The sequence below is a fragment of the Microcebus murinus genome, chromosome 7 (genome assembly GCF_040939455.1).
Source record: "Microcebus murinus isolate Inina chromosome 7, M.murinus_Inina_mat1.0, whole genome shotgun sequence".
In the NCBI taxonomy this organism is placed as follows: Eukaryota; Metazoa; Chordata; class Mammalia; order Primates; family Cheirogaleidae; genus Microcebus; species Microcebus murinus.
In genome coordinates this window covers 66,701,707-66,715,530 of record NC_134110.1, presented here as the reverse complement: position 1 = coordinate 66,715,530, position 13,824 = coordinate 66,701,707, and the positions used below count along the sequence as shown (strand labels likewise).

At 38.5% G+C, this 13,824-nt stretch overlaps 1 protein-coding gene across 2 annotated transcripts in view; it reads left to right on the top strand.

Annotated features, from left to right (window-relative positions):
* The first annotated feature begins 2,814 nt into the window (after window positions 1-2,814).
* Window positions 2,815-13,824, top strand: part of INTS8 (integrator complex subunit 8) — a 53,140-nt gene continuing 42,130 nt past the window's right edge. For both annotated transcript variants that reach the window (XM_076005153.1, XM_076005152.1), the window contains exons 1-6: window positions 2,815-3,097; window positions 4,386-4,560; window positions 6,856-6,996; window positions 7,390-7,461; window positions 9,037-9,088; window positions 10,402-10,584. In XM_076005153.1, the coding sequence (XP_075861268.1) occupies window positions 2,968-3,097; window positions 4,386-4,560; window positions 6,856-6,996; window positions 7,390-7,461; window positions 9,037-9,088; window positions 10,402-10,584 (753 nt within the window). In that variant the 5' untranslated portion in view covers window positions 2,815-2,967. The remainder of the gene's footprint in view (window positions 3,098-4,385; window positions 4,561-6,855; window positions 6,997-7,389; window positions 7,462-9,036; window positions 9,089-10,401; window positions 10,585-13,824) is intronic.

Sequence of the window (13,824 nt, the reverse complement as noted above, 5' to 3'; positions counted from 1 at the left end):
TGAGCAAGAGCGAGACCCCGTCTCTACTATAAACAGAAAGAAATTAATTGGCCAACTGATATATATATATAAAAAAAATTAGCCGGGCATAGTGGCGCATGCCTGTAGTCCCAGCTACTCGGGAGGCTGAGGCAGAAGGATCACTGGAGCCCAGGAGTTTGAGGTTGCTGTGAGCTAGGCTGACGCCACGGCACTCACTCTAGCCTGGACAACAAAGTGGAGACTTGGGTTGTTTTTACTTTTTGGCTATTATAAATAGTACAGATACAAACATTCATGCACAAGTCTTTGTGTGGGCATATATTTTCATTTCCTTAAAAGGGGAATTGACTAATTATCTGGTAAGTCTGTTTAACATTTTGAGAAACTGCAAAATTATTTTCAAAAGTGGTCAGATCATTTTATAGTTTACGTGTATGAGGGTTCTAACTTCTTCACATCCTCATCAACACTTATTTTTGTCTTTTTGATCACAGTTGTTTTAGTGTGTATGGAATGTTATCTCATGTAATTTTGATTTGCACTTCTTTAATGACTAATGATGTTGAGCATCTTTTCATGTGCATATTAGCTATTTATATATCTTCTCTGGAGAACTGTCTATTCAAATCCTTTCCTCATTTTTCAGTTTGGTTGTCATTTTATTGTTGAGTTGTTTTTTTTTTTATTTTTTATTATTTTTAATTTCTTTTCCAATAAAGCGCTGTCAGAAGATATTGTTGAGTTGTAAAAGTTCTTTGTATATTCTGGATGTAAATACCTTATGAATTATATGATTTGCAAGTATTTTCTCCCAATCTGTATCTTGTCTTTTCAGTTTCCTGATGTTATCTTTCCAAGTGTATTACTTTTTAAATGAAAATTTTATTTTAATTAATTAAGTTTTGAGACAGTGTTTATCTATGTTGGCGAGGCTGGTCTTAAACTTCTGGGCACAAGCTATCCTGATTATAGGCATGAGTTACCATGCCTGGCTATCATTTTAACATACTGAATCAGATTCCTTTCTTCCTTCTTCACTCCCACTGCTCCACTAGACCAGACTTAAAAAACAAAACAAAACAAAAAAACATACTGAATGCTATATATATTGTTTTTTCTTATATATACACACCTATTATAGCATTTAATTTATAAATTAGGCACAGTAATAGATTAACAATAATAACTAATAATATAATAGAATGATTTTAACACTATGCCAGCACCAATACTCTTTAAAATAAGGGTGAACACAAGCACTACAATATTGTGACAGTTGATCTGATAACTAAGAGGCTACTAGTTGACTAATGGGCAGGTAATGTAGACAGTGTGGATACTCTGGACAAAGAGATATCCCTGGCCCAGGAGGGAGGTTGTCAGATGCTACTCAGGACGGCATGCAATTTAAAACTTATGAATTGCTTATTTCTGGTATTTTCCATTTGATATTTTCTGACCTAGGTTGACCACGGGTAATTGAAGCCTCAGAAAGCAAAACTGTGGAAAAGGGGGGACTACTCAATAGGAAATAATTTGCAAACAGAAAAGCACTATATATTAGTTGACATTTATTGATTTTTCTAGGTGTCAGTTCTAGAAACTGTCCTAGAAAGCTTATCTGTATTATCTCATTTACCCGTATCATACTTTAGCTCTGCCTCTTTTAATTCTTTTATCAATCCTAAAATTAGGCACCACTATTATCTCGGCTTTACAAATGTGGAAACTAAGGTTCAGAAAGGTTAAATAGTCTATCCAGGGCCGGGCGCTGTGGCTCACGCCTGTAATCCTAGCTCTTGGGAGGCCGAGGCGGGCGGATTGCTCAAGGTCAGGAGTTCAAAACCAGCCTGAGCGAGACCCCGTCTCTACTATAAATAGAAAGAAATTAATTGGCCAACTGATATATATATAAAAAATTAGCCGGGCATGGTGGCGCATGCCTGTAGTCCCAGCTACTCGGGAGGCTGAGGCAGAAGGATCACTCGAGCCCAGGAGTTTGAGGTTGCTGTGAGCTAGGCTGACGCCACGGCACTCACTCTAGCCTGGGCAACAAAGCGAGACTCTGTCTCAAAAAAAAAAAAAAAAAAAAAAAAAAATAGTCTATCCAGAGCGTTAGAATGATGGACTCTAGCACTTGCACTCTTAATCTGTTCACGATCTATGAATGTACTTTTCTCAATTTTAATCGTTTGTTAGTAAAAAATACAAGAACATTACAAACATCTTGGTTAAAAAAAGAATATAAAAAAATAAAAAAAAAACAAAGAGAAAAGAAACAAAAAAAAAAAACGAAAAAATAAAAAAAAGAAATAAAAAAATACAAGAACATTGCAGAATAGAGATAAATGTAAAATGGGATCAACAGCACCTCTAGTGGGGATATCAAGAGGATTAATTAGGCAGAAAGGCTAGATCTCACCGTACTTAGTCATCCAGCCAGGAAGGGGGCGGGGACGCTGGTGCCCACGACAGTGGGGAGCATCTGTGGACAAGACCTATTCTCAGAAATGCAGATGGGGAAATGGAAAGCACCGGAGACCAACTTTGCCTGGGTCACAACTAGAACCTGTCGCATTCGCTGTCTTTTAGGAAAATATTGAGGCCTGCCGTAACCCTAGATGAGGTGGTTTCATTTTCTCGCCGAAGAACTACCATGGAAAGGGAAAGCCCATCTCAGACCTGGCTTCTCGCGGCCCCGTCTCCCATGGCAACCGGAGGAGGTGTGGTCCGAGGATTGGCCACGCCCCCTCTCTCCGACCCTAACTACGATTGGCCCGAAGGCGCGGCGATGGCGCAGGGAGGCGGATCCAGGAGCCCCGCTCTGGCTGGCCCACGCCGCCATTTTGGATTGTGTGAGTTTCCGGGCCGCTCCGGGTGCGGCTGTGTACTGACCGGTTCCGCAAATCACAGGCCCAGGGCCCGCGTCCGAGGGTCAGGTTGGAGCCAGGAAGCGTCCCTGGGGGTAGCGGCGGCGGGGGCAGGATGAGCGCGGAGGCGGCGGACCGGGAGGCGGCCACCTCCAGCCGGCCCTGCACCCCGCCGCAGACCTGTTGGTTCGAGTTCCTGCTGGAGGAGTCGCTGTTGGAGAAACATCTGCGCAAGCCCTGCCCTGGTAAGCCTGGCGCCTGCGGCTGGGGAACGGGACGCGGCCACCGGCGACGTCTGCACGGCCTGCCTCCACCCCCCGCCTTCTCGGCCACAGAAGCTGCAGCCTGGGAGGCGCGGACCGGAGCCGAGTTCTGGCTCGGCCCTTCGCAGTGCGCTAAACAACCCGTGCGGGGGCACCGCCTTGGTGGGTCTGAGAAAACCTCAAAACAAAGGCCCTGCAGCCCCCGGAAGGCGGGCTTGGCGCTGTCAGCCCGCCCCCGTTGGTCACTTTCACTGTTTGGGGTTTCAGCGCCTGCGAGGCTGGCAGGGGTTTGCTTGGGTCGGGGAGGCTGCCAACTCTCTCTTTACGGAATCCCAGGCTGGAAAGTCAGGGAGATGGGGAGAAATCAGCTGTTCTGGTGCTGACCCTGACGCTAGTTATTATCTTAGGTTCTTATTTACATATTTTGTTCCTCAATGAGGGGATCTTTCTGACTCTTAATTGTATATTCCAAAGTTGGGCAGTAAATTGAAATCTTTGAGGGCGGGGACTGCTGCACGGTTGCAAGATGGTTATTGTGTATAGTGATGATAATGATTAAGATCCCAATTAAACGGGTGTTATGGGGGAGGAGGAGAACTCCAGGCGTTTCTGGAAAAAGGTACTTGTGTGAAAAGGTAAGTTACTTGAATAGCATTTTGCTAAACTCAGATCCACATAGGCTTGTTCAGTCTTATAGACTGGCCTTAACTGATGGAGAATGCTGTGTGAGAAGTTAGTGTATTTTATTTGGGTAGTTTTACCCACCTGTATTATGTCCTTTTAATTGACATTCCTTTTGACAGACATTTGTTAAGTGCTTTCACAGTGCCAGGCATTGTGCTTAGTTCTTCACATCTGTTATCTCGTTTATTCAGTCTTCCTAATGATCCTGTGAGGTGGGTGGTGTTATCCTCCATTTTGCATTAGAGGAAACAGGTGCCCGGTAACTTGATGCAGATCGCCCTAATCAAGCGTCAAGACAGTACTTCTAATACCTGGATCTCTTTCCTCTAATTGGCATTGGGTATTTGCTGAACCTGGAATCTATTACATTTTTCCCTGGGAAGTGTTTTCTTGTGGATTAATCTTTTATTCTTTGCTTCTTATCACTCTGATCTTTAGCCTGCAAGCACACTTCTTATAAATAATATTTCTTAGTCGTTGTAACTACATAGCGGTTTGGATTCCATTTGTGGCCAAAAAACAATACTGAATCCTTTTGCATCTTCATAATGAAAACTTCAAGAATTTATTTTCTGTTTAATTGTAGATCCTGCACCAGTTCAACTTATAGTTCAGTTTTTGGAACAGGCTTCCAAACCTTCAGTTAATGAACAAAATCAAGTTCAACCTCCACCTGATAACAAGAGAAATCGTATTTTAAAACTTCTTGCTCTTAAAGTTGCTGCACATTTAAAGTGGGACTTAGACATATTAGAGAAAAGGTATACAAGATTCAAGTGAAAAATTTTTTTGAAGTATTTATATATTTTGGTTTATTTCTATATGTGCTTTTATGATATTGGCCCTTAAAATTATTTTTCTCTATAGTCTTGGTAAAATAGGTGAGTATTTTTCAAAAGGTACAAGAAAATATTTGAATATTAGATGAATTTAAATCACCCTGTAAAGTATAAACTCAGTGTTATCAGTAATAATAACATCATTATTAATATTATTTTTGGTGTAGTGACTAGAGTAAATGTATACCTAAACTATTTAAAATTTTTCAATTACATATCTCAATAAAATGAATAAAAGTTAATGAGTGTTGTATATATTATGAATGACTTGCTGGTGAATAATTCAGTTAATTTTGCTGATCGTAAATCATTCACCATCTCCCTAACTATTAAAATAGCTGGTTAAAGTCAGTGCTTTTTTGTTTAAAAATAAATCCTTTCAAGTCTGTGGTTAGAAAATGATTTGTTTTCATCCCCTTTGCCTCACAGGTAAAGAAATATTAATACCTTATAGGAAGTTGGGAAAAATTCAGAAAATAGGAAATAATGGGGGAGAGGAGAGAAATATGGGCTTTTTTTGTTTTTTTCTTTTTTCCCCCCAGATATTACTCCTGAGAGAAGTTTTTATTTATTTTATTTTATTTTTTGAAACAGAGTCTCACCCTGTTACCTGGGCTAGATAGAGTGCTGTGGCATCAGCCTAGCTCACAGCAACCTTAGACTCCTGGGTTCAAGCAATCCTTCTGCCCCAGCCTCCTGAGTAGCTGGGACTACAGGCATGTGCCACCATGCCCAGCTAATTTTTTCTATATATTTTTAGTTGGCCAATTAATTTCTTTCTATTTTAGTAGAGATGGGGGTCTCGCTCTTGCTCAGGCTGGTTTCAAACTCCTGACCTTGAGCAATCCACCCACCTCAGTCTTCCAGAGTGCTGGGATTACAGGCGTGAGCCACTGCGCCTGGCCTGAGAGAAGTATATTTTAACATTTTTTTTGGTAATTTTTGTTCTTTTTCTCTCTATGTTTTTTTTTTTTTTTTTTTTTGAGACAGAGTCTCACTTTGTTGCCCAGGCTAGAGTGAGTGCCATGGCGTCAGCCTAGCTCACAGCAACCTCAAACTCCTGGCTCAAGCAATCCTGCTGCCTCAGCCTCCCGAGTAGCTGGGACTACAGGCATGTGCCACCATGCCCGGCTAATTTTTTCTATATAAGTTGGCCGATTAATTTCTTTCTATTTATAGTAGAGACGGGGTCTCACTCTTGCTCAGGTTGGTTTCTAACTCCTGACCTCAAGCAATCCGCCTGCCTCGGCCTCCCAGAGAGCTAGGATTATAGGCGTGAGCCACCGCGCCCGGCCTCTCTCTATGGTTTTAAACAAGATTGTAATAATGTCCTATATGCTGTTTTGATTTCTGTTTTTTTCACCTAACAGAATAGCATGAACATTTCCCCATTTTTATTTTTTGGAGATGATTCCATTAGATGAATAATTCATTAATTATTCCTACAATGACAGTCATTTAGTTTATTTCTAGCTTTTCACTATTTTAAATCACAAGGCCTTAAATATCTTTGCCCATAAACCGTAAGTTATAGCCTTAGGATAGATTCCTAAATTGCTGGGTCATGTGGTATAAACATTTTTAAGACACAGTATTGCCAGATTACATTCCAAAAGAGTTTATGCTCTCACCAGTAGTATGTAAAACTGCCTCCCCCCACCACATTCTCCAGTGTTAAATATTTGAATTAGAAAAAAATGTATTCTTTAATCTGAACCAGAACCTATACATAAATAGACTGAAGAGACCTGTCAGCAGCTAGCAATGTGTACAAAGAACTATGGCAAATGTGAGGCAGTCAGAAAATTGAACACTGATTGGATATTTGATAATTTATAAGCAACTTTAAATTTTTACAAGTGATATTAAAGCTAATTTTTTGAGATATATTCTGAAATATTTATGGAAGGAATGAGTGGGTAAGAGTAGAGGTGAAACAAGATTGGCCATCAGTTGATAATTACTGAAGCTGGACGATGAATACATGGGGATTCATGGTAATAATGTCTACTTTTGTATATGTTGACATTTTAAAAAAATAAATAAATCTTTTTTCATAATAAAAACTTCTAAAAATCTTTTCAAATTTGATAGGTAAACCTGAAGATTTGGTCTTTTAACAATGTAGTTATTTTCAGTGAAGATAGGGAATTGTGTATGTATTTTGTGCTTCTTATGCAGTTAACACACAAACATGTACCTTTTGTTTCTTTTAAGTTTGTCTGTTCCAGTGTTGAATATGCTACTAAATGAACTGCTCTGTATCAGTAAAGTTCCCTCTGGGACAAAGCATGTAGACATGGATCTGGACACTCTACCTCCAACCACCGCCATGGCTATACTTCTCTACAATAGATGGTAAATATTTTTATAAAACCAGAATGTGCTGGGCAGTCTCTGTTTTATTGTACTGTAGCTTTTAGGGGTATGCTATTTTAATTTTTGAATCCTCATCACATGAGTATTGGGTATGCTTTTAAAGGACCCCTTTTGATTGGTTGTTTGATAAGATCCTCAGAGATCTCTGAGAGGACCTTGGGAACTGTGAGTCTGATGGTAGAGAAAATTTGTGGCTGCATAGATGAAAAGCCTTCTAGTAAAAATGTGGATGATTTAGAAAGTATTCATTATATGCCAATTAAAGCTTCAGATAATTTATTATAAACATCTTCTAAGAGTAGTACTTGAAAAAAATAATTGAAGTGACATTTATAATATGTTAAATTTTCTTTTTTCCTGTCTTGTCTTCAGGGCAATTAGGACAATTGTTCAAAGTAGTTTTCCTGTCAAACAAGCAAAACCTGGACCACCTCAGTTAAGTGTGTAAGTTGGCAGATATGACCCTTACTTGGCATTTTTTCATTAGAATTTTAAAACATTCTGCAAGTTTTTAATAACCCCTATTTTAGAGGAAGTAGAGCGGAAATAGGAGGCAGAAGGCCTGTGTAAAGGTTGGTTTGGAGGAGTTAGAGTGATTGGAGCACTGCTAGTGCTGTAGATACAGAGCTCTGAAAAAGAAGGGGAGTATTTGGGAACTGTGCCATTCCTCTAAAAATATTAAGCTTTTTAAAAATTTAGGTTGTCTTGAAGAGGATATATTTGCGTTGTGTGTAGGAAAGTCATTTTAATATGTGTAAATATTAGTTTATAATAGTTCATTATAAAAGTTTGATAATATCTGGAGTTTAAACCTAATTATTTTTTTTTTTTTTTGAGACAGAGTTTCACTCTGTTGCCTGGGCTAGAGTGAGTGCCGTGGCGTCAGCCTAGCTCACTGCAACCTCAAACTCCTGGGCTCAAACGATCCTCCTGCCTCAACTTCCCGAGTAGCTGGGACTACAGTCACATGCCACGGTGCCTGGCTAATTTTTTCTGTTTTTAGTTCTCTGGCTAATTTATTTCTAGTTTCAGTAGAGATGGGGTCTCACTCTTGCTCAGGCTGGTCTCGAACTCCTGAGCTCAAGCAATCCTGCCTCAGTCTCCCGAGTAGCTGGGACTACAGGCATGTGCCACCATGGTGCCTGACTAATTATTATTATTATTATTATTATTATTATTTTTTTAGTTGTTCAGCTAATTTCTATTTTTTTTTTTTTTTAGTAGAGATGGGGTCTCACTCTTGCTCAGTCCAGTCTCGAATTCCTGAGCTCAAACGAACCCCCCCCCCTTGCCTCCTAGAGGGCTAGGATTACAGGTATGAGCCACTGCACCCAGCCTAATCCTAATTCTTTGATTTCAGGTAGCAGCTTACCAAAATTTGGAGCTAGAGAGCGTAGTTTTTAACTCCATGTAAATGAGCTTTTGTTTTCAGGAAGTTTTACTCTTAAATTGAGGGGGTTTTCTTCTTTTTTAATATGCAAAGCAAATGAGAAAATATTGGTATGAGCTCATAATAGTTGGAGGTTTTGTTTTTTTAAGCATGAAAAGAGATAGCATTAAAAATACTTTTATTTAAATGGAACCTTACTGTCAAGATTGATGTTCCAGGCCAGGCACAGTGGCTCACGCCTGTAATCCTAGCACTCTGGGAGGCTGAGGTGGGCGGATGGTTTGAGCTCAGGAGTTTGAGACCAACCTGAGCAAGAGTGAGACCCTATCTCTACTAAAAATAGAAAGAAATTATCTGGACAACTAAAAATATATATAGAAAAAATTAGCCGGGCATGGTGACGCATGCCTTGTAAGTCCCAGCTACTCAGGAGGCTGAGGCAGGAGGATTGCTTGAGCCCAGGTGTTTGAAGTTGCTGTGAATTAGGGTGACACCATGGCACTCTAGCCCGGGCAACAGAGTGAGACTCTGTCTGGAAAAAAAAAAAAAAATTGATGTTCTTATGTTTTGCATTTTTGGTCTGAGAGTAACTTTTGATACTCTTCTTCTTTTAATCATTTGTCTTTTAGTATGAATCAGATGCAACAGGAAAAAGAGCTAACAGAAAACATTTTGAAAGTGGTAAGTATTAGTATTAGTTACACTGAAATTTCTGGAACACATTTAGAGCATGTATAGATGCATCTTCTAATTTTTTTTTTTTTTTTTTTTTTTTTTTGAGACAGAGTCTCACTTTGTTGCCCAGGCTAGAGTGAGTGCCGTGGTGTCAGCCTGGCTCACAGCAACCTCAAACTCCTGGGCTCAAGTGATCCTCCTGCCTCAGCCTCCCGAGTAGCTGGGACTACAGGCATGCGCCACCATGCCCGGCTAATTTTTTCTATATATATTATTGGCCAATTAATTTCTTTCTACGTATAGTAGAGACGGGGTCTCGCTCTTGCTCAGGTTGGTTTCGAACTCCTGAGCTCAAACGATCCGCCCGCCTCAGCCTCCCAGAGAGCTAGGATGCATCTTCTAATTTTAAGTAAATGAAAGTTTCCAAGGTCTAGGTACTAATGATATTATTATACTGTTATATTTTACATATATATACTGTTATATTTTACTGTTAGAATTTAGGTAATATTTAAATCATACAGATTTTCAACTTTATTGGTATTTTCAACTTTACCACGAATTCTATTATTGAATATTTCATGATATTTTAGCAGATATAAGTAATTGATCTTACAAGTGATGCGTTTATGTTGTTTTGTATTTTCCAAAAATTCTACAATAAACATGTATTATACTTTTAAATTTTTATAATCAGAAAATTATAAAAATAGTTATTTTTTAGTTGATCTACTTAATATAAAAGTAGGAATGTGGGAGTTTCTGTAATTTAAACATCTCTGTTTCTGTGTTCTGGATGTGTTGGAAAAAAACAAAAATAAAAATGATCTCTAATTATTTAACAACTACAATGTTCTAGATACCATGTGAGGTGTAGGTAGGAACTGGAGGAGGAGAGGGAAGATAAGAAACAATCTGTAGCGATATAAAGCAAATATGCTATAGTATTTTGAATGTGGAAGCAGAAAGCCTGCGTCATTTTATTTTTGTTATCTGGTGCCTAGTAAAATGGCTGGCACAGTGAAGCATGCAAACATTTCTTGAATAAATCAAATGGAACAGTGGAAATCTTTAAAGCATTTCTCTTGCTTTCTTTTCTATAGAAGAAAGATACCAATTTTTCTTGTTTTTTAGGTTTTCTAATTTCACAGTAGGAACTTTTTTTCATTTAAGATAACCTTATTTCAACAAATTTAATTGTACTCTGGCTGTGTTAACAAAAATTTTATTAGCTTAGTACACTAAAATATCCTGTAAATAACTTTTGGTTAGTATAATTAATTGACATTTTTATATTTTAATTTGTTGAATTTTTGTAGCTAAAAGAACAAGCTGCTGATTCTATTTTGGTACTAGAGGCAGCCCTAAAATTAAACAAGGATCTTTATGTCCATACAATGAGAACCCTAGATTTATTGGCCATGGAACCAGGCATGGTAAATGGAGAAACTGAGAGTTCTACTGCTGGATTGAAAATCAAAACTGAGGAAATGCAGTGCCAGGTATTTATTTCACTATTTAACCAATATATGACAATATTTTTGAAGATCTTATATGAGATTATTCTAGTATTTTTAATTAGCATTTATTTCTGCCTTTGTCTCATCGACTTTGACTTAAGATGCTATTAAAAGTTCTTTGTAGCCCGGGGTGGTGGCTGGTGCCTGTAATCCTAGCACTCTGGGAGGCCGAGGCGGGCGGATTGCTCGAGGTCAGGAGTTCAAAACCAGCCTGAGCAAGAGCGAGACCCCATCTCTACTATAAATAGAAAGAAATTAATTGACCAACTAAATCAGTTGACCAACTAATTGACCAATTGTCAAAGAAATTAATTGACCATTTGGTCAATTAATTGACCAAATAGAAAGAAATTAATTGACCAATTAATTTCTAACCAGAAATTAATTGACTAAATTAATTGACCAAAGAAATTAATTGACCAAATAGAAAGAAATTAATTGACCAATAGAAAGAAATTAATTGACCAACTAATTGACCCCATCTCTACTATAAATAGAAAGAAATTAATTGACCAACTAAAATATATATATACAAAAAATTAGCCGGGTATGGTGGCGCATGCCTGTAGTCCCAGCTACTTGGGAGGCTGAGGCAGTAGGATTGCTAGAGCCCAGGAGATTGAGGTTGCTGTGAGCTAGGCTGATGCCAAGGCACTCACTCTAGCCTAGGCAACAAAGTGAGACTCTGCCTCAAAAAGAAAAAAAAAGTTGTTTGCATTGTATTTGTATACTTTTTATAAGACTTCACTTGAAATTTTGCTAAAAGAAATGGAAGGCAAATATGTAATTTATATGTAATTTATTGTCTCTGAAATAATTTCTTACTTGTATTTAGGAGACAGAGTTTAAATACTGAGAATGCAGTGCATATATAACTAATTTTCAGTTCATTTGTGTTATTTGAAATTCAATCAGACCATAACAAAACAAAAAGTAATATTGTGCTAGACTTTGAAAAAATCTAGGCCCCTAGAAAAAATGTCTAGCTTTTCAAGGTCCTTTAGTTTGTCTGCTCTCTCTTAACTCTGGGTCCTAATTCCTTTGACAGCTTTCAGTTGATGCTTATTGTCAGATATTATGTGTTTGTCTTTTTCCCTGCTATATTGTAAACTCTTTGAGGTCTCCTTTTTTAGTACATATTTTGCATCTTCACTTCTAGCACAGAGCCTTGAGTATAATGGAAATTTTAAAAATATTCAGTGATTGCCTAAAGAGGACCACTAGGATAGTACCTTCTAAACTATATTCTTTAGTTGAATGAGTTGGCCTGACTTCTATCATCACTATTTCCCATTCTGGAAAGGGGCAGTAGTCCTAACAGTGTTGGGAAAGGTGCCTTTTCAGATTAGCTGGTTCTAGAGTGTAAATCATTGATGTAACTTGCATATAGGAATGCTACTGGTACTATAGTGTCTCATAATCTTTCACAGTCTGTTTAAGAGTTATTAGTAACAATTCTGATTTTTATAATATGGTAGATGATATAACCTGAAAACAAAACTATAAAACACCTATATGTGCTAGGTAAACTTTAGCAAGTACTTTTTTTTGAGACAGAGTCTCACTTTGTTGCCCAGGCTAGAGTGCCATGGCTTCAGCCTAGCTCACAGCAACCTCCAACTCCTAGGCTCAAGCCATCCTCCTGCCTCAGCCTCCCAAGTTGCTGGGGCTACAGGCACATGCCACCATGCCTGGCTAATTTTTTCTATTCTTTTGGTTGTTTGGCTAATTTCTTTCTATTTATGGTAGAGATGGGGGTCTCGCTCTTGCTCAGGCTGGTCTTGAACTCCTGGCCTCGAGTGATCCTCCTGCCTCCGCCTCCCAGTGTGCTAGGATTACATACAGGTGTGAGCCACCACGCCTGGCCTAGCAAGTATTTTTTTAATTACATAGATGAGTGATAATTCCTGGCTTTTGAATGGCAAATTAATGGTAATAGTCATTTCTTGGAGTGATTATATTTAAAGTATTATACATTCTTTACTAAAATTTACCTGAGACTCTAAAGAAAAAAATTTAAATTTTTTCCCAATAAAACCAGTATTATTGTCCTTCAGGGCAGCTTCATTATCAGATTTTTTTTTTCATCTATTGACACCCTCCCCCCCTTAACTAGAACATTTAAATTCATTTTCGTGGCTAGTCAGTTACGATAGTAATGCTTGAAAATATCTTTTTGTTGCTTTGTACTTTTATCTTTGCCTGGAAAGGGAAATTACATATAGCTATAATATGTTTGCATGTATATGTGCATGTTTGCATTTATTTATTTTTTACTCATTTAGCACTCTTTTATTCCAGATGGGAGTAGCTCTCTGAATGAAAATTAGCCAAATATTTAGTCTGGGCTAAGTAGTGCAAAGCAATGTTGTAGAGGCTGAGAAGAATTCACCTTAATTCATTAAACAGGACAGAACCGTATCTAATAAGACCTATCAGTACAGAGTGGTTCTGTGATGAGTACCAGACACTGTTAACAGCTTAGGAATTTGGAAGAGGAATAAGTATCTGTTGGGTAAGGTTGGTTTGGTATAAATGGAGATTTGGGATATAGAATAAAGCTCACTTCTAGGATTTGATGTGAATGGAGAATTGAGAAGATTGGTATAATTAAAAGAAGATAATAGAGAAGGTTAGAGAGAGAAGTTAAGCCAGGTTCTGAGATCCTTACAGATCAGGCCTAGGAATTTGAACTTTCTTCTCTTTGGGGGAATAATTAAAGACTTTTAAAGTCAGATTTATAAGATTGATGTGTCACTCATGTGTAGAATAAACTTGAGACAGTATATTAGTAGCCTTGGGATCTGGGTCCAAGCCTAGGTTCTGCCATTGCTTAGTTATGTGCATTTTATGTCACTTTCTGGGCCATAGTATTCTTTTTTTTTTTTTTTTTTTTTTGAGACAGAGTCTCTCTTTGTTGCCCAGGCTATAGTGAGTGCTGTGGCATCAGCCTAGCTCACAGCAACCTCAATCTCCTGGGCTCAAGCAATCCTGCTGCCTCAGCCTCCCTAGTAGCTGGGACTACAGGCATGCGCCACCATGCCTGGCTAATTTTTTTTTTGTATATATATTTTTAGTTGGTCAATTAATTTCTTTCTATTTTTAGTAGAGATGAGGTCTCACTCAGGCTGGTTTTGAACTCCTGACCTGGAGCAATCCGCTTGCCTCAGCCTCCCAGAGTGCTAGGATTACAGGCATGAGCCACCACGCCTGGCCCAGGCC